This window comes from Phaethon aethereus, assembly GCF_964289735.1.
Source record: "Phaethon aethereus genome assembly, chromosome: 5".
Classification (NCBI taxonomy): domain Eukaryota; kingdom Metazoa; phylum Chordata; class Aves; order Phaethontiformes; family Phaethontidae; genus Phaethon; species Phaethon aethereus.
In genome coordinates this window covers 10,193,404-10,218,336 of record NC_138579.1, presented here as the reverse complement: position 1 = coordinate 10,218,336, position 24,933 = coordinate 10,193,404, and the positions used below count along the sequence as shown (strand labels likewise).

General features: G+C 40.1%; 1 protein-coding gene across 1 annotated transcript in view; it reads right to left on the bottom strand.

Moving 5' to 3' along the window:
- Positions 1 to 16,973, bottom strand: part of NUDT14 (nudix hydrolase 14) — a gene marked incomplete at its 3' end in the record, with an annotated part of 58,121 nt that extends 41,148 nt beyond the window's left edge. Inside the window, exon 1 of the mRNA XM_082000824.1 lies at positions 16,570 to 16,973. Coding sequence (XP_081856950.1) covers positions 16,570 to 16,650 — 81 coding nt within the window. The 5' untranslated portion in view covers positions 16,651 to 16,973. The remainder of the gene's footprint in view (positions 1 to 16,569) is intronic.
- Positions 16,974 to 24,933: the final 7,960 nt, after the last annotated feature.

Sequence of the window (24,933 nt, the reverse complement as noted above, 5' to 3'; positions counted from 1 at the left end):
GATAAAGGGCCTGACTGTGAAATTTCAGACTAGTGATGTTTAATGACAGGCAGGAGAAATAATTCTGTACTCATCATAACATACCTAAATCAATTATGTCTGTAGTAGCTGTTTCAAGATAGAGTGAGATTCAATACAAAGTACCCATTGCAAGTCTGAGACCCAGAGTAGATGAGAAGTCTCGCTTTATATTCTTGAACTCCTTCTTGTATTCACCCTGTGTGTTCAGTATGCAAAATATCCTTTCAAACCCTTAGGAAGAGGACTCTCCAAATGACAGATACTGGACAAACACTGCTTTGGTCCAAATCACACAATTCCCACAACTCATGATTCCCCTGACCACTTACTAGTATAGCACCCCAAAGAATTTGGGACTGCTGGAGACAACCTCATGTAGAATCTCTGACCCAGAGAGACATCCACCCCACTGACTTCGCCAGGACTTAGGGCTCTCACCTCACCTCTGCAGGCACAGCATGGTGAGAAGCAAACACAAGCATAGCAAGTAGAAGGAGAAAATTAATCTTAAAATCATCAGTCCCAAGGCAACCACTACGCCTACAAGCATAATTTCTTCTTCTTTGCTACCCTAGGTCATGACCCTCATCCAAAGAGGAAGGAAAGAAACTGTCCTTTCATCATTAATTTTGCTATGCCATTCAGGGAAACAACACTGACAACACCATAAAACCACAGTTTAAGCTGCCACTGGTATTTCAGCCAAATGCTAATCACCACCATCAATTGTCTAATATTTCTCATTACCTCTTTAGTCATTCTAACAAATTCCACTGCAACTTATACCAGGTCTGATTAAAATCTTCTCTGGTTGACAAAAAGCCAGCAGAAAAAAACATATCCCTCTTCCACAGTACGGGACCACTGCATTTTTAGATAGATAATAAAGCTGCATTCAAAAAACTATGCAGCTGATGAATACTGTTCTAAGTTCAGAAACAAAAACTATGTCACCTGAAGCAGAACACTGATAAGAAAAAGGCTGTGTATAGACTGTTGTATCATTAAAATTGGATTAAAAAAAACCAACACAGAAAACAATCCATCATGCGTAACTTCAAAGTTACTTGGTTTTGCAATTGTTGTAAAGCAACAGCGTGGATCACATAAGTACAATTTTTAAAAGTAATTAATAAATCTATCTATTTATTTATAACGAAGGACAAAATATTTCTGATGCAGAAGTCAAATCAATGCAGGAACAATATAGCTCAATGAACTGTATACCTTGCATCACACACCAGTCTGGTACATGCCAACTAAGAGCCAGCATTAACAAGATTGACCAAGGTTAGCAAGCAGCACTTGGGAGACCCTAAGTTTCAACAAAGTTGGGAACAAAGCCAGGTGCAACCAGCCAGACACCAGCACCGCAGTGTCTCCATGGTGAAGTAAGAGCAGGGAAGGACACCTCCTACGCACTAAGTTCCACAGGAACTCAAGGTTACAGCTTACTGCAAGTGTTTTCATAGACAAGGTCCTGGGATTTTTAGCATGTCTTCTCAGCAATACTGAATACTGTGAGCATGTTAAAACTACTTATTGCCATTTCTGTGGGCTCCTTCAACAGGATACCAAGACATCTTAAGCTCTAAGACATTATTCTGAGCATGCAATGGCATGAATGCAGCATATAGAGAAGAGCCTAAAATCTTAAGACAAAGAATGAAGTTCACAACTTCACTCCACAGATTCAGCAAAGCTGGTCTGAGAATGAAGAATGAACTTCCACAAGTAGTACAGACAATTACATACCTTCCCTTGCAAAAGCAAGACACACTTTTTCCAACCAAAAAGTATACAAAATATAGCACTGCAGAAAGTTGTTTCTTTTCTCTTTCATCCTCTCCCCAAGGCACAACTGTTAGGTGTGGTTTGTCATCCCACTTAATGCCGTACTGGAAGGCATGCCACTGCTCTATCATAAGGGCTGCAGAAGAATGTACTGACAGAGAGAAGACACAATGCCAACTGGCATTCATCTGGGGTTTTTTGAGAAATACTTCAAAAGCAAATATTCCAACAGTTTTTCCGTTTAGTGAAATAGTTTTCCTGACTAGCTTTTTTCAGCCCCTGGGTGTGATTAAATCTCTACTCTCCCCCCCCTCCCCCCAACATAATTCTTACACTTAAATCTTGACATTTATATTATTATTTTTACAAATTAATCTTTCTCTATGGAGTGTACCATAATGCTCTAGGGAGGCTTGTACATTCCCGTTGAGTCTTGTGTGAGCTCTGCCAAAACGTTTTAACTCTTAGACAGATCAAAGAGAAAGTAACAAGATAAAAAGAAACAAGGTTCTCCAGACTGACAGGTCAACCATCTCTCCTCAACAAGAAAAAAGGATGGTTTACAGAAACAATCAGGGAGACAATCTGGTTTCAAATTCAGAGGAACTATCCCATGAAGTAGTAATTTCTGTACTAATGATTACTGACTGGTTTCACTGAATAGGAGGCAAATAATCTCATGTTATTCTTTAACTTATCTGAGCAATGAAAATCAGATGAGCTACAGATGAAATTTTAGGCCATACAAACTGCAGCGCTCTGGAAATGTTACTCTAAAGAACAACGCAAGCCTTGAAGACAAAGTAAGCCAGAAACTGCTTACCTACGTCCAATACTTTGAAGTGTCAAAAATGTTACAATGCGGAAAGCAGAGTTCTAAGTGCAGACATACATGTGAAATTCTAAATCAGATTTGCCAACAGACTTGATAGCCAACTTTTCTTCTAATCCTGCTGCTTCAAAAGTTAAACAAGTTTAAGTGACCAAATAATAACAAAGGTGTGTCTTAACACCAAAACAAAACTGAATTAAGCCAACAGTGATAGTTTATTTCAGCAGTTCAAGGTAAGAACAAATACAAGAGCTATACAGGTTCATATCGTAAACAATTTTTTGAATTATTTACAATGTTATAGTCCAAATACAAGTTTACCTGTTTCCCTTATTTTTTCCCACCTTGACTTCCATCTCAGTTTGTCAGAACATGTAATTTCTGGTCAAAAATCATTGGACTGCTGTGACTCCAATCACCTTACTTTTTAAGTAAAAAAAATCTGTTAGTCAAATTGCTTTAGACTTTGCCTAAACTAGGATTGCAGAAACAATGCAAGTGAAGACCTGGCCTCTCCAATGACAGGAGCAAAAATATCACTGCATTCAGCAAGGCTGGAAATTAAAGTTTATAAAAATGCATACTAAGGATCTTAGTGTCTGGCCTTTCATAGTCCAGACGCATTTGTAGTCTAGAACTTTTTTATGCAGCAAAACAAAATGCTACATCCATTCCAAGTTCACAAATAACTATTATAGCCAACTAAAACATCAGCTAAAATGACAAATCATTGAAAATAATCCCTAAAGTAGTAGCACCAACATACCAAACTCTATGTAGTCAATATTTCTACTCCTAATTTAAATTATCTTCTACATAATGAAAATCTTACTAAATCAATCAGATAATGTTACGCTTTTTTATGAATATACCTTTTCTAAGCATATCATGTGCAGAAAATCCAGTAATTAACAGTCATCACATATTAGGCTCTTGGGAAAAACAATTTTCTACATTAAGAATCAAATCTAGAGTAAGAATCATGTGTAGATGTAGCTGTTTAACCCCAGAAAGAACTTGCAAATTAAAACTGAAACCACAAAATTGAACATTTCTAAAATCTTAAGATGAATAGTGAATAATATACGGTGTGCTTTATCAGCTTGCTGGGGAATTCTTCTAGTCTTTTAAAACAATTGTTTGTATTTGCTTACTAAATATGCACCTTGATCATATGCAGCATGGCATATCAGAACAAGCATTTGCATTAAAGGAAGGAAGCTCAAACTCTCACTGGAAGTGTTTTTTTCTGTGCACACATTTTTTCACCTTTTTTTTTTTTTTATTAGATCTAATACACGACTCTAAAAAACACACTATTTACTGTCTGGGAGGACTGCGGAGGGAAAAGAAGGAGAGGAGAGGGGAGGGGAGGGGAGGGAGAGGAGAGTGGACCAGGTTCCAGAAGAAACACTCGTGCAATTACTAGATGATACACAAATGCACTTTGCACATACTGAACACACAGAACATATCTTATACACTGCAACACAAAGAAAAATAACTATTTCAGAAATACATAAGAATTTGAAGCACTAGGTAGTTAAAAATACCAGAAGAAGGCATCGCTAAATATGGGGGAAAGAAAACTAAAAAGCACAGTAACCACCAACAACATTTTTACACTTGTATACTTTTACCTCTGTACATTAGGAAAAAAAACCCTCTTGGGAAAAAAAAAAATAATCTTGCACACATGCACACCCACTGAGGGTCACAGAATCTGTGAAAGAGAGATTTAACACAGGTTCTTGAACAGATGACAAGCCATTAAACCTTCACCTTTAGGTAGCCATGATGATCTGATGTCTCTTTTATGATTATGTCCCATTTTTTTAATTAAAATCTACAATGTGTTTAACAAGCAATTCTTCCATCAATCTTTGATGTGTTTTACTTATAAAGCAGTGACAGTTTTCAGTTCAGTCTCCTTAAAGTTCCAGAGAAACCATTTTCCACTCACTTGCTTTGAAAGCCATTAAAACAACTTGATGAAGAACAGCAGCAGGGGGCTAATAGAAGGCAAGGCTTAGTAGCAATCTTTAGATTTTTCTCCTAAGACTTTCTCACAGACACTCCTCACAAAGATCCTCAGGGCTTTTTTTATCCTCTCCTTTCTCCCTACCCCCCAAAAAAATCAGTTCAAAGTGACAAATGCAACTAGCTCCAAGTTTTGCTATTTTCTTAATTTCACTTCTACCTCTCAATTTTGATAGACTCAACTGAAATCTGTTTCCTATAGTGATGGTCATCTCCTCATAATCTTCCTGTTGGGAAAAAAATAATACATAGAAGGATTCAAGAATTAACTTGGAAACATCTTCTAAGCGGTCATCTGTTCTGGTACAGAGAAATGGACCTGTTGCTTAAAATACATGTATTGCCATATACAACTGGCATTCAATTAATTGAATTCATTAGTGATTAAATTATTACTGATTTATATGCAGTTCTGTGTTTTACTGCAGTATTTCTGAAACTTTCATCATGACAGTGACCCTGTGACAGTTTAAATCTTGGGATATAAACTAAAGAACTATGCAAGACAACTGCAAATAATCTTCAACCACTACTTGTCATAAATGGTAAGTTCTTCGGTTATAGTTTCATGCAAATGTAGAAATCGAAGTTTTACGGAAAACAGAACTATTCAGATAGTACCTATGCTGATCAGAATCAGTAAAGCATACTTTTTTAATCTATGTTTTGCTGTCCTCACTACCATTTTTATTTCTTTGTTATTATGGCCACTTGAAGTACAATCTTTGTTGATCACTAATTTTGGGGGAAATTCTGGAACTCCAGAGCTCTACGGACTCTTCAATTGCTGTATTCAAGTGACGCCACTGTGGTCAAAATATCACATATAGCATTTCTGCAACATGAACACCTACTTCCATGAAGCAGGGCTATGGGACATACCTATTAATCTCAGATTTTAGTTACTATCCCTTTTTCTTTTAAAAACTAGAGCTACAGTTACAGTACACATGGCTAGGAGCAAACAGGGACTAAAGGAGGCCAGATACATGCCTCCTCATCTTGAGGAGAGGGGCAGCACGTATGAGAGATTTGAGGTCAAGAAAGACAGATGGTGGGCATTCCCATTACAGCTAAGTCACCTCTTGTCCATACACCATTGCGCTTTATGTTTTCCAGTTCGTGAGTCTCACGGTTTGTGTTTCTACTTTATTTTAGCAAGCTCGTATTTGCAAAACAAACTGGGAGAATACATTGTGGAATAAACTTCTAATTGTTTCAGACCAAATCTATCAATACTTTTTCAGAACATCAACAATCATACTTTCTGCATCTCCCCCTTCTGCTAAAGTAATACACTATTAAAATGCTAACGTGAAATCTGTTTTTTAATGATATTTTCTTTTAAAATTTAAAAAAAAACACAGAAGAAATTTTCAGCTCTTGAACTGACATACAGTCCTATCAGTAAACACACAAAAAGCTTCTGTTGGCTTTCTGAGATAATTATATCAAAAATATTGGAAAAGGATCCATCAAGAATATAAACTAAAGAAGTTTGAGAAGTACAGAAACAATATTCTAAGGAACAGGAACAGTTATGTATAATTTTCTACAAGCATACAATCACTTTACAGAATTGAAAAAATGTAAGGCTGGAAGGACCTCACAAGATCACTCAGTACAACTTTCTTTTAACGGTGGCAGGATCAAACATATGTTATGTGAGTGCTATATAATACATGCCAGATACAGTATATGCGCCTGAGCATTACCAAGTCAGAGCCTCTATTCAGGCTGTTCCATCATTCAAACTATTCTACCATTTCTGCAATTTTAGGTTTAAAATAAATACTTGCAGTACTAGGTATGTAATAGCACTGTAACATTGTTATGCTACAAGTACACGACCTAGAGTTTGTCATGAATGCTACTGCAGAATAACCATTTAAAATTACCATTAAAATTACCATTAGCATTACTTCTTTCTCCATTCATTTTCAAGTATTAATGCTTACTTCTCCAGGAGGGTAAACTTTTTTCCCCTCATATTTTCTATTTTCAGAGAAAGAACATCTCTCACCTTTAGGAGTGTAGCCTCATTTCCCTATAATGTATTCATCACCGCTCAGCACATCTGTCCCAGCAAATCCCATTTCCTGTTCTATTCATGAGGCTCAGCAACCTGGAGCTTTAGTGATTGCCGCCACACTTTTCCCATGGCCTTCTCACCTCTCACCCCCTCCACGCACCCCGCTCCCATTGTTTATCATCTGTTCTCCCCTGCTGCAAACTGCTGTCAGATGTTCACTTATCCCTAATCTTACTCACTGCCTTTGATATTCTTTCTAATCCAACAACCTGTCAACTGGGGCATCAGCCCATGTCCAGACCAGCTGCTCTGTCACAGGCTGTAAGATTCCCTCTCAGCTCCAAGAGGTATTTAAAGGATTTGGACACGGCAACCGCAACGTGAAACAAATAATTAATGCTGTTTTGATCAGTGATCAGGGCTTTAGTGTGACATGAGCTGATCACTAAGAAAAACTGAGCTTTATTTTGTTTAAACTTCCGTAAACTTTAGTGTTACTGTATTAACAAGATTTTGATCAATGTCTGAAGGACAGTACCAAACAGCTAAGTTCTTTAACTTGTTTTAGTTAAAAATTATGAGGAATAATTAATCTGAATGCAAGTCAGAGGGGCAGTTAACTTTATATGCCCGCTGCGTAAAGCATGCTTATTTATGCAACAGAAACTTGTGTAGAGTTTTCAAAGCATGGGAGCTGACCTTTTATGAGTTACAGCTGAAAATACAAATGTATTTTAAGTATGGCAGCAGTTGAGGTTAAACACGCCTGTATTCTCAGGAATATAATAAAGCATAGTTTCATCCCATATATACCATCAAAACCAGACATTTTAAAGAATATTCCCATTTACAGAAAATGTCTAATTTCCATAATATTCAGATTTGCTATAAACACTTAAAATATTACAGTGTTCATCTGCTTTAAAACATACCAAATACACATAATGACACAGCTGAAATTATGATTCAGATGACAGATTTTTTTGTATTGGGAAAAAGAAGTTTCTGCTATTTAAGCAAACATATGTATTTTGATCCAAACTGAAAAACAAATAAAGCATTTAGTTGTTGAAGAACATGAATACTATTTTATTTCCCAGATCTAACTGCAATTACTACAAAAGAGTAGTCAAGTCAAACAAGTCAAAAAAGCCTATAATTTATACCCTACAGTAGTCATATTTCACACACACAAAATATAAAAATCTCAGTGATGGATTTTATAACATGGTCCATTCACTTAGAACTAAACCACTTTCATTCTTAGAACTTGTCTATACCAGGACATCAAGAAAATGAATCTGAAATAAGTACCTTTATGAATTTGAATTCTGCTAGTTAAACTCCATTAAACCCCTGTGTGGACACAGTCATTCATTTTGGTTTACTGCTCCCTTAGGGCACTGGAAAGTTAACATGGATTAACGTAGGGTATGAATTCAAAGTGCAATCATACTTTGAAAATGGTTTAACGTAAACAGAACCAGACTCTTTGTTGTAGAATGAGACATTGAGTTAATCAGGGAAGTCCTGTGTAGACAAGCCCTTGCAGATGAGGCTACTGGAGTGGTATTGTCAAAGCTAATGGTTTTCAACCTCTTCATCTGCAGACCTGGAAACATCTTCCAGTGAAGCTGCAGACCTTGCCAGCACATTAAATTCTGCTGATAATTGACCTGCTTTTCTCAGTTGACTCACATGGATGACCTACAAGTAGTCCAATGGCCCTCAATAGGCTACTTAGTAGAACTTGAAAAATACTCGTTTAAGCTAACTACAACTTACATACCACCTCCTAATACTCTTAACTTCATAGCTATTGCACAGTAAACCAAGTAGTCTAGCTATTGATGACATTAAATGAGATTTTAATGTTCATTTATGCAAGTGTATACACATTTCATCCCTGTGCAAGGATGCTACAAAAGATGCTTGACAGAGCCTTATTCTTGCCAATAAGTGACATTTGCTGTCATAAGTTTGTTAAAAGATAGTAAGACTGACCTAAAAATGAGAAGTTTTGTCAGTGCCAACCACTTTTCATGTACTTACTTCAAAGAACCCTACACTCGCTCATCAAAGCATGCTGGATAAAGAATTAAGACTAATACAACATAATATTCACTGAAACAAAACCAAGTATGAGTGTTCTTTTCAACTACTGCTCTTATTAACTAATTCTTCTCATTTCCCCCTTGAATAATTCATAAATGTCTCATACAAAAGTAACTTGTACAAATTTCCAGAGTTGAATTCAAGGTATATGGCAGAGGCAGATATGCCTAGATTCATTAGTTTCTTTTCTTAAACCTGTGCTCTAATTGCAAAGAACACTGTTTCTCTCAAAGGAAAATTATGTTCCCTTGCTATTTAACTCCCTAATGCTGTCATTGCAGAACCTTTGGATTTCTTTTCTCCCACCAATATAAAAGAATTATACTGCACTTCAATGATAATTCCCAGTTAACACAGCAGTCATCACATCAGTCACATCAAAAATCTGTCTCATCCAGGATTCTACCTCCGACAGAAGCCAAGATGCCTAAGGAAGAATATATTGTTACAATACTCTCAGTCTCCTGCAATTTGCAGCTCAGGGACTTCCTGAGGTAGAAGGAGTATGTTTGAATTTAAGATTAATACTATATACTAACATAGCAGACTTGACAAGCTGAAGAAAATGAGATCAATTTTGCAGCAAAAAATGGCATCTCCTTTTATTGCACTACTGCTTTGAAAAAATGAACTGCAAATAAATGTATTAGTAGCATATTTCCTACTACTGGAGCCTTTTGAAGATTCAACAGAAGACTTACGTGTTTGAACAGGTAACTTAAAAATCTGTTTACTCCCTCAACAGCATCATTTTTAACTGTCAAAATAGAAAAGAATGTTTTATGTTTATAAAAAAGCAGACGGAAGTTCCAGAGAATATTTCAGGCAGCTGGGCACATTCATGTTGCTATGCTATTACCATATTAAAAAAAATCCTGAATGTAAAATCAGATTGTTAATATTATTGTAACACTGCACTGCTTTTTTCATCTTGAAAGTTTTCATGACATTAATGATACAGGCCTCACTTCTCTCTGCATGTATACACAGAATCAGCATTTTAATCTTCATTGACATCTCCAAGACAGTTAAACTGTAAGGCACAGAAACGAAGTAATTGTTCATGGTCGCAAAAGAAAGCAGTAGCAAATCTAAGACTAGAAACAAGAAATTCCTTGTTCACTGATGAATTGTGCACTACTCCTGAAGCACATTTTCTACCCCTTATAAAGTTCATGATCTGTTAAAATCTACAGTAGTCTTGAAAATTACTTTAGAATGACTGTAAAACTCAAAGAGATAATAATTGAATTCCCTTAACACTGAATGAAAACATCATGCATTAAAACTAAATTGAAGGGAGCATTTTTCATGTTTAACTTCAAAAGGAATGATTCTAAGCATTACATCAATAGAGGAAATGTGATGCTCAGGCACTGGACTACTCTGAAGTGTGGAAGGAACGTGAATCTCACAAAATTCCAATTTACCACTACTGACTGTAAGGTTCAGTCAATATGCATGTAGTTTCTGAGGTTTATCCCACATCATTGAAACAGATGCCCGTTCCACCATTCCACAGATTTGAAATAAAAACTTACTTACATACATACAGGAAAAATTACTGACAGTTGGTATTAGTCTAGTAGCAAACTTCTAAAAGTTCCTGGGCAGAATGCACATATATGTTTATACAATGCGAGGAAACAGTGCAAGAGCTCCCTTGCCAGAACAACCATCGAAAACAAAGCTATAGGAGTCTGGGCTAGATCCACAAAGGCTTTGATATGTGAGCTCTACACAAAAGTTTCTGTAACAGCTCAAGATACTATTCCCCCAGCTAGATGCTTTCCCCAGCTGATGCTCTGCCTCCCCTTGAAGGATACTGTCCCCAGCACAGAGGTCACCAAAAAGAATATGCAAAGGCAAACTTCACTTAGCCCTGTGCAAAGCTCAGTAATTTATCTTAAAGGGCTGACGGAGGTTGGTTTGAACTGGAACAGCAGAGTAAGAGCTGGAGGAAAACTACTTTCCTTTCTGCTGATTCTCAGAGGGTAATAACCACTAGCATGGGAACAAAAAATTGCATGCAGTAACTTCTTAAATTACTATAGCAAGATTCACGAGAGCTCACTCTGTCAAAGCCCTGCATTATGGTCCAAATCGAACATGCAGAACCATTGAAATCCCTGCTCAGGTGTTGAATCCAGATTCCCATTTGGATCTGCTGCCCAAAATCCTAACTCTGCTCAACTGTTACTACTCAGAGTCTACTTCATGACTTAAGTCCCAGCGGAATTCTTAAACTTGGTATTTTTTTTGTCTGTCTAATACACAGGCCAGTGCCTGGCTAACATAACACAAAAGAGAGACAAAGATTTACACACAAATGTGTTTCCCAGCAGTGAGCACGCTGTCCTGTGATGTGGGAAGCAATATTAATTGAAGCAAGATCTTGCAGCCTGACTCTACCACATCCCAGGGAAATGCCGTAGCCCTTGGGCATTGAGTTAATCTCTCATTAGCCATACCTCTGGTCTCTTGAATAAATTATTTATGAAAAGCAGAAAAACTTCAATAGGAAAAAGTGAAAAGAGATTTACCATGGAGTTCTGGTAAGGAAGCCAATTCTTCAGGAGGTGATATAAGTTTGAAGAAAAAAAGAAAGCCACTTTAGACAACAAATCAGTTTGCACTTTGGGGGCATGTACACATTAAAACTAGCCAGATGCTATCCTGTATGTAAGATAAATGAATCCTCTTCTTTCAGTACCAAGCAGAACAAAAATATGTAAACAGGATTCCTACTGACAAAATGAAGAGGATATTCATCAGGCTACGTGAGGTACCTTGTCCATCTCTCACACTCAGGCTACCCCACTTAAAATAACATGGCTTATTTGACTGAGGGCCCCATCTTGAGGAAAGGGTTGAGAGCTGAAAATCCCAAGTAGAAAGTGAGGTCTGTTTTGAGGAGCTCTCAGACGTCTATTTTGAAGAATAGTTTTAAACTGTACCTTTCTCATTCACATTGGCCCTAACCAAATCTGCTTACAGTTTGCTGAATTCCATTGACTCCTTTTATTGCACTTCCATTTCTACCTTTGCACTATACAAACACAGAACAAATAATTTTAAAAAGTGTTTGGTAGAGTGATTTATCTGAAGAGCCAGGCTACTACTTGTAACTTGGATACCTAACACCAAGCTGCATGTTGCCTCCATCACAGAATCACAGAACAGTTTGGGTTGGAAGGGACCTTTACAGGTCACCTAGTCCAACCCTCCTGCAACAAGCAGGGACATCTACAACTCGACCGAGTTGCTCAGAGCCCCGTCCAACCTGACCTTAAATGTTGCCAGGGATGGGGCATCTACCATCTCTCTGGGAAACCTGTTCCACTGTTTCACCACCCCCATTGTACAAAATTTCTTCCTTATCTCTAGTCTAACTCTACCCTCTTTTAGTTTAAAAACATTACCCCTTGTCCTATTGCTACAGGCCCTGCTAAAAAGTCTGTCCCTATTTTTCTTATAGGCCCACTTTGAGTACTGGAAGACCACAGTAAGGTCTCCCCAGAGCCTTCTCTTCTCCAGGCTGAACAACCCCAACTCTCTCAGCCTGTCCTCATAGGAGAGCTATTCCATCCCTCTGATGATTTCTGTGGTCCTCCTGTGGACTCTCTCCCAACAGGTTCATGTCTTTCCTGTGCTGAGGGCTCCAGAGCTGGACACAGGACTGCAGGTGGGGTCTCCCAAGAACAGAGTAGAGGAGCAGAATCACCTCCTTCAACCTGCTGGCCACATTGCTTTTGATGCGGCACAGGATACGGTTGGCCTTCTGGGCTGCGAGCGCACAGTGCCAGCTCATGTCCAGCTTTTCATCTGCACAGTTCAAAACCTGGAATTCTTTCAGACGGGTGTACACTTACTTTCACGGTTTTTAAGAAACATGCAATGCTCATTACTTTTATTTAAAACAATATGGGTGGGCAGAGGAAAAGAAAGATGAAAGACCTCATACAAAAAGATCTCATGACCCTCTCTGTTAGAAGAGCAGATCCACCACATAAATTGCTGTAACTTCAGGAACTGCTAAGAATTATGACAATCATCACTACAAGTTAAATAGCCAGAAACCTCACTTTTTTTCTCATGATCTTCTGGAAGAGTATTTCTATATGTAACCAAATGTAACAGGTCCAATCCAAAGGACAACTCAAGCTCTTGGAACAAGGGGAACTTAGAACTGAAGCACAAGCCTAGAAAGACACTGCTGGAGTTTTGTCTAACATGATAGTAACCGCCTGACTTGATTTTAAGTACATACAACTTTGTTCCTTTGTTCCACAACTCCTTATCTAAACATCCAGATACCCAAGGAAAATACTCAGCTGGCCAAAACACTTATCCAGTCTTTGGGCCCACAATTTTGAATGTGTTAAGTGCCTCTGACGAACAGGTAGACAACCGTCTGACTCTCTGGCTCCACTCTTGATCAGGTGTGATCGCAATCTTCTTCAGATGCATAACCTGTGTGGGCTTACAACAGTATATCCTCAGCATTTTTTTTAGATTTCACCCTCTTCCAGGATCCCTTTCTGATGTCTTGCGGATTTCTGGTGGTGTGCAAACCTCCTAGAGCAACTATGGTTTAGAACTCTGTGCAGTGCAGGTTGAATGGATAAAACCAGACTTGCAGGGTAAACTGTGATATAAATCACCTATATCTAAATTTATGTCTAACTGTTGAAAACTCGACTGGTTTAGCTATCATGAATGGGATCAAAATTACCTCCACACAAGTAGTGTAATTTTTACATGAAATGTCTTAGAATCAATGCTGCAACATACACATTCATGGTGAAATGTCTACACATCAGTGCTGTAACGTGTTCATGAATGCTTAGCAATAACCTTAAAATTACACGTATGTAAAAATTATTTCAATTTCCTGTTCGTACATAAAAGCAGTAGTTGTAAAAAACAAAACTAGTAAAATAAAAAACTCTAATTCTATATACATCCTTGGATAAAGAAGTTATGTTGAAGCATCAATGCCTATTTTAGGAATGTATCTGTTTGAAAACAGATGTCAAAATCACAGTCTTCAAGTTCTAAATGATCCTTCATCAATATTATATAACACAAATTATGCATCAATTAATCTTCCTCATATTACAATGAATTATAGGGGAGATGTTACAGCTTCACAAAAAGTACCTGTAAGATTGCCTTAAACCTTCCAGTTACAGCATGATGCCACATATTGCATGAAGTAAATATCCAAACCAGATTCAGTTTTCATAGTGCAACGAATGCCATCATTGACATTTTCCTCATTTAAATTTTTCTGTTATTCATAAGACTTTTTTAGTATATTTGGGTTACGTTCAGCAAGCAGGTTCAGGGAATTCATGGAGTGGAGAACTAATTTTACTCTAACTTAAAGCACCAATTAGAAGAAGAAAAGTTTCTTTGCTTTTCCCAGCTAATGAATAAAACGAAGTTGGACAAGGGGAAGATCTACTCAGCATAAAACCATTAAGATCAAGGGCTAGATTTTGGGAATAATTTCCAGTTTTAGATGAATGATGGAATTTTCAAAAATGCTTAAGCAGATCAGGCACCGAACTCCCTTAGATTTAAGACACTTAACTGTTTAGGTATTTAATGGAGTTTTCAGCAGGCTTAAATGCCTTTGAAACAACTAGTCAAATGACTAAAAATACCTAGCATTTCCTCTGGCTAGTAAGTCAGTTTTTAAATGCAAAATGTGTTTTTAATAAACGTAGGGCCTGTCTCCCAGGTCAGGTGCAGACAGTTGTGCACTCGTTCAGCTTATGCTCTCACCAGGCTGGACCCAAGCCAGCTTCTGTGTACAGAAGCCATATAAACTACATTTTCACGTTCATTTTAAGACAGTGCTGTGGCCAAGAGAAACAATCTCTGCCCTCAACCAGCCCCCTAACACTCATCCCTAACCACCACATTACCACCTCCCTTCTCCCAGCATAAGCATTTGAATTGCATCAGAGGCCTTGATTAGGTTAAAAATAACTTTTTTTTTTGGCCAGAGTAGGTTTGACCTGGACCAGATCCCTGATCCAGCTCACTATGTTGCTGCACAAACACTTGTGCAAGCAGAAGAAGTAGCAAGACATGCAGAAAGGGCAAGTCTACTTCTTTTGGTGGCAATGCTGGTCTCTGTCAAATCACAGCACGTGACCAAATATATCCTTATTTCTTCTTTACCATGCTCATCACATTTAAACCACTTGTATTCAATTAAATGTAATTTTGTAATACCATTTTGTACATTTTAATTAAATCACATTTTTCATGTAAATAGAGCATGACTCAGAAATGAAAATGAAATTAAGAAGTAAGATTCGTCAGTTACAAAAGAAGCCAACAAAAATTCAGAACATGAAAGAATGTTCTTCAGATTTTCTTCTGATAATTGGAAAGAAATAATTAATTCAGTCTAAAGCTTTCAGCTGTTCACAAATAAAATGTTTTACTTATACCAACCAATGAGAAGAGAGCTTTCTTTAGCAAAATCCTGTACAAAACGAATTTTAAAAAGGTAAAAAAATCAGTTAATCTTCTTTGATGCAAGCTATTTGAATCCTTGCTTTTCCTTTTCTGTATCATATCTCAAAACACACCTCCTCCATATATATTCCCCCTCTGCCTTTTCAATTGGTGTGTTTAAGCAAAGCAAAGAATGAATAAGAGAAGATATGGTCTGCAGTGTGCATTTCTAAGGCTGTCTAAATTATTATGCATTTCCACTTCCCTCACACTACCTGGGCAAAAGCTCACCCTGGACCGGCCAACACTGCATTGTCAGCTAGAGAAACAACCAGTTTTGTGCATGACCTCACTCGCAGAAAACGTTCAAGGAACATGCAGCACTTTATGCCACGAGGAGTGACTTTCCTTTCACGCCTTGCATTCCTGGCAACTCTTGGAGGTACCAGTTCTCAGGGATCCTCTGAAAGGTGACTGATGTTGATATAAACATGGTAAGGAAAGGGATTTCTTCATAAACATGACAAGTAAAGGGATTTTCCTTCCCTGTTTCCCACGTGCCGGTGCCGAGGCTGGTCTCGCAGAGCAGCGGCACACCTTGTCAATGTAAGCAACAACCCACCATGCTAAGGGCTGGCCAGCAATGGGCTCCGTCTGCAAACTATCAGCATCAAATGCAAGGCCCATATCGAGAGATGCCCCGGTCAAAGGTGAACCGAAAAACCAGAATGGGGTTAAGGAGATGGCTCCAGACCCCGGTGAGGTACTGGGCACCTGGGGGCTTCGTGCATCCGTGGAAGAGCTGGAGTTGGTGGCACACCCCAAGGCAGTGCTATCTACAGCCACCAGTCTTTCGGGCTGCCTTCACTGCCCACCAAGAGTCCCACCTTCCCCGCCGGCCAGGGAGGGCTGCGGCGGGCGGGCAGGGGCAGAGCAACCGCCTGAAGGGCGATCCCGGGCAGTGTGGGGTGGCAGGGCGCCATAAGGCTGAGGCGCACGCTCCCCCGGCGACACGGTCAGTGTCCCAAAATGGCGGAAACGGGGGGAGGGGGGGCGGAACAGGACACCAGAGAGGCCCGCCAGCCGGCCGGCTCGCTCTTGTCCTTGTCTTCCCGCCCCTCCGCGCCGAGACGAGGCGGGAGAGGCCCCGCCGCCCGACCGCGGCGAAGGGAAGGGGCGGGGGGATGGAACGCCCCGGCCCGGCCGTGAGGGAAGAGGCTGGGCAGGCGCCGAGGGGCGAGCTGCCGGCGCCACTCACCTGCCGGTAACAAAGGCGGAAAGGCCGTAGGTAGAGAGAGGAGGTACAGGGTTTGAGCGCCAGCTCCTCGATGGCCTCCATCCCTGCTGGGGGGGGCGGCCGCCAGGAGGAGGAGGAAGAGGAAGAGGGGAGGCGCGCGCAGCCGCTGGCCGCCGGGCCGAGGGCGGCGGGCAGGGCTGAGCGCGGCCGGGCAGGGCCCCAACGAGCCGGGCAGGGCGCGGCCTCACTGCGCGCAGAGCCCGCGGCGGTGCCCGCGGCCGGGCGGGTGGCTGCCGGCTGCGGCGCGGGGCCGGGCCTCTGGCGCGGTACGGAGCTCGACAGCGCCGGCCCCGGCAGGCCGGCCCGCGGAGCGGTGACGGGACGGGGCTGCGGCGCCCTCCTGCCTCCTTCCCTCTGAAATGAGCCGAAATGCTGGGTTTCACCCCCAAAAGGGGGACGCGGCAGCAGCACAGATGGGCCTGGTCTCCTTTACTCCGCAAAGCCACCTATTTGTGATGCTCTTTTCTCAAAAGGCGGGCGAATGCTGTCGGGGTGAGTTATTTCCACACGTTACACCAAAATTCATGGGGTACCCTGCAGTAAAAAGAAACCTGGACTGCTCTGAAGACTTGATGTAACCTCTGTGCTGAATTTTGCCACAGGTCATGCTGATCCTGGCTGTACTTAAGGTTTTGCGGGATGAGGACCTTGCTGGTAAAAGCACAATCTCTTACATCTGCTTGCGTGGCGTTTTTATGACAAAATGTCAGTGGTGTGGAAAATGCAGGTACAAATACAGACTCATTGCTAAGTGCAATGTGTCATTCGGTGCTTCTCAAACTTTCCCTCTCAGGGTCAGCTTCCAGTCACCTGGCCATGCACTGGCCCGTTGTAGAAGAATAAACGCAGCTTCATTAGATGCCTCTGGCTCTTTTAGTCAACAAAGTTACAAAATAATTACCCTCTCCCTTTGTACTTCCATTTTTTTTAAACAAATCACTATTAGGTGTAATGATTGCCTGATTTTCATAGGAGTTTGATCATTGTTATGCAACATTAGGTTAGATTCCCCTTGCTGATTTAATATTCCTGATAATGATTTTCTAGATTCAAGAGCAACAAGAGCTCACAATTTGTCGTAGTCATGATCTCTCTGATTTCTGTTCACGTTCCATGCAGATGTTCCAGTGTACAGCTATTTTAGTTGCTACATAAATTATTTTGTCAATATATCAATCACACTGAGAATAATCTGAAATTTCTTGCATCTATTTCTGTTTTTTTCTCTTCTAGTCTACTTCCACTGCATGACTAAGAAAGTTCATTATCCTCTCATGTGGTAGTAAGAGTGTTGTCGGTATGGCTAAAAAGAACAGGTCCCACAATTACGAAACTCAACGAAGTAAATGAGGCAGCACTTAATGTTGCAGAATGCTTACCATCAGTTCTGATAATGCAAGTAACAAAATAAAAACATGTTTTGTGGGACTGAGAAGTGTGTTTTAAAAAGCATATTTGCAAAGCTATCATAACAAATAGGCAACTAAACGTATTCTATTAGCTGACTTTGAAAATATTTTTGTAACAATTTGCATCCTTGGATATGTCCCTATATTTCTGGTTTTTTCAGAATGATCTTCAGGTCATTCAGAGCTCCTCGGAATGTAAGCTGTATTTTTCTATTAAATTATTTCAGTCTTCCAAGTCCAATCTAAGTATAAACAGAGTTTCCATGCACAGCAAGTTTACAGTATCTCTGTTTGCTTTTGTTAAAAGTTACTGGCTACCCAGGTCAATTCAGCCAGTTAGATTGTCCTCTTCAATAAACATTCTGACACCACTTTCAGGTTTTGAGTGTGTGTGTGTTTTGGGGAACATGTCATAGGTGTGATGGATTGCTTATTCCATTCTTAGCCTTAGGTGTGAAGCTTTTGGGGTTGTGATGTGTCACAGACCTGATCTTGTTAATGTACCTGGAACAACTGAGTGCAGTGTTGCAGGGAAACACATTTCAGAGTGCTCTAGTGTTGCAATTGAAAGTTGTAGACTTTATTGGGAAATGTTATTTGTGAATATGCTAGCAGAACTAAGGATTTAACAGGCCGAGATTGAGGAGCTGCCTTAATGTTACCATTTTACAAGTAAAATCTGACTAAGAAAATAAATAGGAAAAATACACCCTATATAGTGGGACTACCATTGAGCAGCTGGACCTGAATTTCATTACAATTCTTCATTAAGGCCTAGATACCCTGTGCAGCAAGTGGCATTGCCTTTGCTAGTCCAGGAACAATCCTGAGAAGGAAATGCCCCTCAGCTCCCACTTACTTTAATGGACATTAATGAAGGGGAGTAACTTAGTTTTGAATGGGTAGGATGCACTCCTGCTTTCATGTTCCCTTGCACTACTTTTGTATCGTGCCTGTGCTGACTGGTAGAGTGAGTGATCTGGCTCTAGATGCACTGGCTTCACAGGAAGAAGTACGAGAAGACACGATGCAGAGATGCTACTCATATTCTCAGCCCAGGGGTCTAGAGAGTTCTGTTCATACATAAAGTCCGACCAGGACAGACGTGCCCACCATGTGCTCACCACTTCTGCTGGAGTAGCTTGATTCCAAAGGACATTGAGAGACCAGGCATGTTTGCTCAGACAGAGCACTGCCCCGTATGGATTTATAACCTCAGATAATGATCAGCTTACAGATCTCTGAACTACTCTGTTGTGTGTTATTTGACATCCCTGTGTGTCTGCTCCTTTTTTAAAGCAGAAGTACTCATGGTGGTGTTCCTCCAGAAACTTGTGGAAATAGACAATCATAATTCCAAGGTGTTCAAGTACTGTCTTCATATCTATCAGTTTCAGTGGGATGGCTCTGATACTTAAGTTTAAGCCCATGTTTAACTGCTTGTAAAATTTTTTGGTTTTGATTAACACTACTTCATAAAGTATCATTTACGTTTCTACGTTACTGTCCCTAGATCATCGGTTCCCAAACTTCTTACATCCTGGGTTACTCTTGGCGATCACAGTTTCTTTGCAGAGCACTATCCAGGTTTACAATTGTGCTCCTAATTGAAATAGCTACTGGTGATACGCTTCCACAAACCAACTGCCTTGTGCTGTCACATCTTCCTTGCTAAGTGTTACTGTTAATTTGACTCCCCCAAAAACGGGAAGGTGTTAGAATGATAGATTGCCTTTCACGACATTAAATACATTCCTTTATCTTCCTTAGAAGTGGGTTCTGTATTATATGTTGTTTCCTTAGCTTTTAAAATAACATATATAACATTGTGAATGTTGTAATGAGTGGTTTCCTCATGGGTTCTTTAGTTTCCTGGAGCTGCTGGTCTCCTGTTGTAAAATACTAAAATCTAGATGTTTTGCCTGCACAGGCTCTAACAGGTCTGACAACGGTTTTGTAACAGTGTGATAAACAGCCTAATAAAGAAAAGCAAAAAACATGAGTAAAAGTTTGTTTCTTTCCTGGAAAGAAAGATCAGCAGAGTAGGTTAACAGGCAGACAGGAAAAAAAGAGGTGTCCTGTCTGGAGCTGAAGAGTCTTAAGGGAAGGTTCACTGGGATTTCTTATTAAAAAAATGAAAAATTAACATTAGTGTTAAAAAGGAATTCTTTCCGCAGGGTAAGGTTCTTTGTTTAACAGATCTCTTTCCTTCAAAGCAGTGTTCGCTCTGTGTTACTTTATGAGTAACTTTTATTACCAGCAAAATATCCAAACAAATTTTTTTTGTTGGTGGTTTAAAAAAATCCCCTTAAGCTTGAAGTTTCCGCCGACGCAGTCGTTCCCTTCCCCTTAAACACAGGCAGACGCACAATCCTTGGGCATGTACTTTGCAGAGGGTCAGGTTGCATCCTCATTAGCAGTTTGGTTTATAGCTGTTTGCTTTGGGACGCAACCGGGAATGCTTCCCGGGCGAGCCTGGCACTACTGCCCTTCTCCTGCTGGCTTTCCGGGAGCCAAGCACACCCTCTCGCCTCCACCTGCCTGCACGGGTGTTGGTGTGCAGGGAGTCAGAATCATAGAGTCATAGACTCATTAAGGTTGGAAAAGAGCTCTAAGATCATCAAGTCGAATCCTTTGCCATGGCTCGCGTCGCTCTTTGGCATGCCGTTGCTCATGAACAAAAATCATCGAGTCCTGAGCCTTCCTTAACTCGAGAGGGCTCCTTAATATATTGCAGAGTATTGTTACTTTCTTAAATTTCTTTTGATATTTGTGAGTACTGTAGTTACTAAGATGCTGCGAGTACAAAAGCATGCTGACTTGCAATTCCTAGCTTTCATTTTTATAAAAAGATTTCTAACCCTTATGGTTGCAGAAAAAAAAGCCAGGAAATGTAAACCATGGCAAAGTTTGTTAGCTCTTAAGCACAGGTCCTGTGCCAAGGCAATGGCACATATATAGTAGAAAGGCTTTAATGTTGGGGTGACAGATGACCTGAATCCCCAGCTCTGGGCAGAAGAAAGCCAGCAGAGGCTGCTGAAGCCAGCGGGCGCTGGGTGACCTAGGATCCAACTGCGTGCCTGCTTCAGCTCCATCCAGCAGCAGACGGCTGGGACACCAGCAGAGCCATTGCCTTCTGCCTGGAAACTGCTCCCAGAACTTCCTCCTCCTCCTCAGCTCCCTGGGCCACGTGCAGTTTTTGTTGAGGTCACATAAAGGTATCGGGAAGGTTGGACACCTTTGCTGTACAGGCTTAGTGAGAAAGGTGGATGAAAATGTCCAAAATCCAGTATATTTTGTAATGTCACGTTGGGAATCCTTATGGTTGGCAGCGTGAGACCTTGTTCTCTTCATGTGGGCCATCCGTGCCACAGAAACGTTAGTTTTGAGTGCCTTTCTGGGGATCAGATGCAGGTTCTTTCCATAATGAAGTGACTGTTGCGAAGTTTGCCTTCTAAAGTTTACGCCTCAGGCTCCAGCAGAAAAGCAAGCCTGAAGCTGCCAATATCTAGCTTTTAATTATTATTATTTAGTTCTGGGGCATAACCACCCTGGTTACATTCATGAAAGTCAGGAATCGTGCTTGTGCAATTCTTCTGGCATTGTAAATAGAGCCCTAGAGAAATTCGTTTTTATTTTAGTAGTAACTTTTCTGAGAGACGACTTCTTTTTTTAAATAATTTACATTTCTATTATGAAATATAAAATTAGATGTCCGCACTGCAGTACATAACATCATGTTCTAAGAATCTTATTCACCATCAGTTGGTTCAGAGCTGCTTTAATCACTTGAATAGCCTCAATCTGAAGAACTCAGAGTAATTATTCATATATGGGTTTGCAGAATTTGGTTCATAAGGACTGACAGCACAAGCAAGCCGGGAATGGTGTGTGGTATTGCTGATATGCACCACTCCAAGTTAGAGGAATATTTCAGTTTGTTTCCCATAGGTGTTTTCATTAACTCCTCCTTGTTTTCAGAAAACCGAAGTGTGTCTCTCTCAGTGAGGAAGGACCATCTTGGTCTTTAATTTGCAAAGTCAAGTACTGTCTCATGGCTGTAGTGGAAAATTCACCTGTGTCTAGTAGAATAATGTCATTTCCCAGAAAAGCTGAAATGTATCCATCTGCCTTGTGAAATGAAGGGCTGATACAAAGCTCTTTTTTCAGGGCATATCACTCTTAAAATCCTTGAACCAAATATGGTAAGAAAAAAAATAATTGAAATATATTCAGTGTAAATATAGATATGGATATGACACGCAAAACTGATCTCTGAAAATAGTGGAGAAAAAAAGCTCTTCAACATAAATATGTAACTAATATGTCAATTAGACAGTTCATAAGATATTCATAATATAACATGACAAGTTGCAATGTGGTATAAAGTAGAGAGAGGGAGGTGAGAACATGGGAAGTAAATTCTGATTTCCAGCTTTTCAGCTGGGGGAAGAACAAACACATAGTCTGTGAAAAAATAAGAAAAAATATGCATGCAACATTTAGATACTTTTAAATTATTTTAATTACTGTCCAACAAATGTTGCCTACAGCAAACAGTGAAAATGACTAGAAGGAAGACTTTGATTTTTCAATAAGCTCCTCTCTAATGAGGGAGAAAAGAAAATGGTAACACCTTGTTGTTTGTATTACAGTACCATGTGCAGCTACAATCTGGGTCTCATTATGCTAGAAACTGTTCAAATACAGGTAGAAAAATGGTGTCTTTCCTGAAAGAGCTGCAAACTAATTCGTACAAAGGAACAAACAAGACTAACATATGGTAATAAGGAACAGCTGAAGGAGAGTAAAGGAATAAGAAGAATCTGCTTTTGTTTGCCCCATATGTATGCAATAGAGCTGGAAGGAGAAAAGTATTTTGATTTCTCAGGGAACCTTGATGTTCCAATAGTTTGAAATTGTCTGTAAAAAGGACTGGAACCCAAGTTGCTGGATACTTGAATGTTGGCCATAGCTCTAGCCATGACCCTGGTATCTGAGCTCTCCAATCACCATGACACTGTGCTATGCCTGGTAGCCTGCCCTGGACTGCAGGCATTCTAAGCCCAGGGGTCCTTAATCTTCAGGCAGTTTGCCTAGCAAGATTTTTAGTTGTAAGCCCTGGTCCTCAGGAGACTACCAGCTGGACTGCTCAGAAGCTGGGGCTGGCATAGCTCCAGTGGAAGCTTGCCTGTTTTCCAAAGGAATTTAATTGAATACTTGTCTGTATGAAATGTTTCTATTCAGTAAATTGAGACATTCCAAAGAAAAAAAAATAGTCAGAGGGGTTTTTTCCACCAGATGTAGGGAGCAGGTACCCGGCTTCTGTTTTGACATATTTAAATATAAATATATGTATATGTGATTTATGAGATAGCAAGGTAAGGAGACACAACTGGCCATTTTCCTGCCTCTTCTTCTTTAGGCATGCTGTAGTATTTTCATATTTATTTGTATTGGAGCAGTGCTTAGGAATCCAGAACTTTATTGTGCTCATCAGTGTCAAAACACAGAACAAAACACTGTAAATGCTTTTGTGAGATTCTTGTGGTTAGAAGTGAATTGGAGGAGAGCTTTGGGGAAGGACAGTGTAAGCTCTCCACAACCTAGTTCAAAAGGGTGTAACTTTTCATCAAAGAGTTTGTGTGATTGAAGGACAGCATGGGAATGGAGCCTGGGAGTGCTACGGGGCAGCAGGATTTCAGTATAGGAGACCTGAAGTCGGGAAGCAATTTAGGGGTTGGCCTGATTGAGTTGAGGTGATTTAGCAAGTAACTTGCAAGTAGTTGAGCTGATCTGTTGTTGAGAGCTCACTGGAAAGTTAGAGATTGGGTCTTTAAGGGATTGGGTCTCTACAAGAATAAAGATTCTGAAAAATAAAATCCTAGGCATCTTACATAGGAAATGTTAATGCCAGCAGTTTTGAGAGTCCAACTTTTCAGTGTTTGACTTTGAAACCTTGACAATGTTTTGTTTGTGTTTTTTTAATAAATGTTCTGCATATTTAGACATTTTCAGTTCTTTGGTTATAGTTAAGCAAAAAAAATCCAAAAACAAAACCACAAAAATCAACCCTTCCCCCTCTTTCCTATTTGTGAACCACCTTGCTGGATTTATTATTTTGCACTGTATTCTTGGAAGCTGTAGAGAAGGTTTCCAGAGCATTTCAGTTGGACATTTGGGCATTAGTATTCTCACCGTAAAAATGAGCACAGGGATATCCAACCCTAATCTCTGTCGATCTCCTGGAGCATCCTATTTTCATTTTACTTTTGCAATGCTCCCTCTCTTAATGCCTCTTCCTTGCCTGCAGCCACTTCCTTAGAAAGCCTGCAGAATAGAAGAGGCAGGTGTATTTAATGTTGATAGATGTCAAGACCAAAGGCAAGACACTGCTTGTTTGGCTACCTGCTTGTGTGTAAGGATGTCACACCCCGGATGAACAAGATGGACACGGTATGGGGCGTGAGGATCTGAAGTTGGTTTGTGCTGTACAAGGGGTATCATTGCTTTTAAATCAATAGGGAGCTATTCATTGCTTTGCTTTTTTGCTGCGACTAGATCTGAGATTCTCATAACTAAGCAGGCTGTATGAAGAAAAAGCCCTCCATCAATCAAGATCAGGAATTATATATTGTTTTAAACCTAGTGCTCTAGAATAACTACTACAGTTTTCTACTAGGTATTTTAAAGATACACAGTCCATGTATGCTAATGTATCTGCATGAGAGATTGCCATGACTTGGAGCCAATCTTTGGCAGAAACAATAGAACAGACTCACAAACAGGTGGTTCTCATCGCTGGGTGCATAATGCTGTATGTATGCATTTTAGCCTTTTGCCTAACGCCCTGATCCTGTAGAGAATGCAGTTCTTTCTGGACATAGATGTGGATGCATTTGCTGGAGAAGGTAAC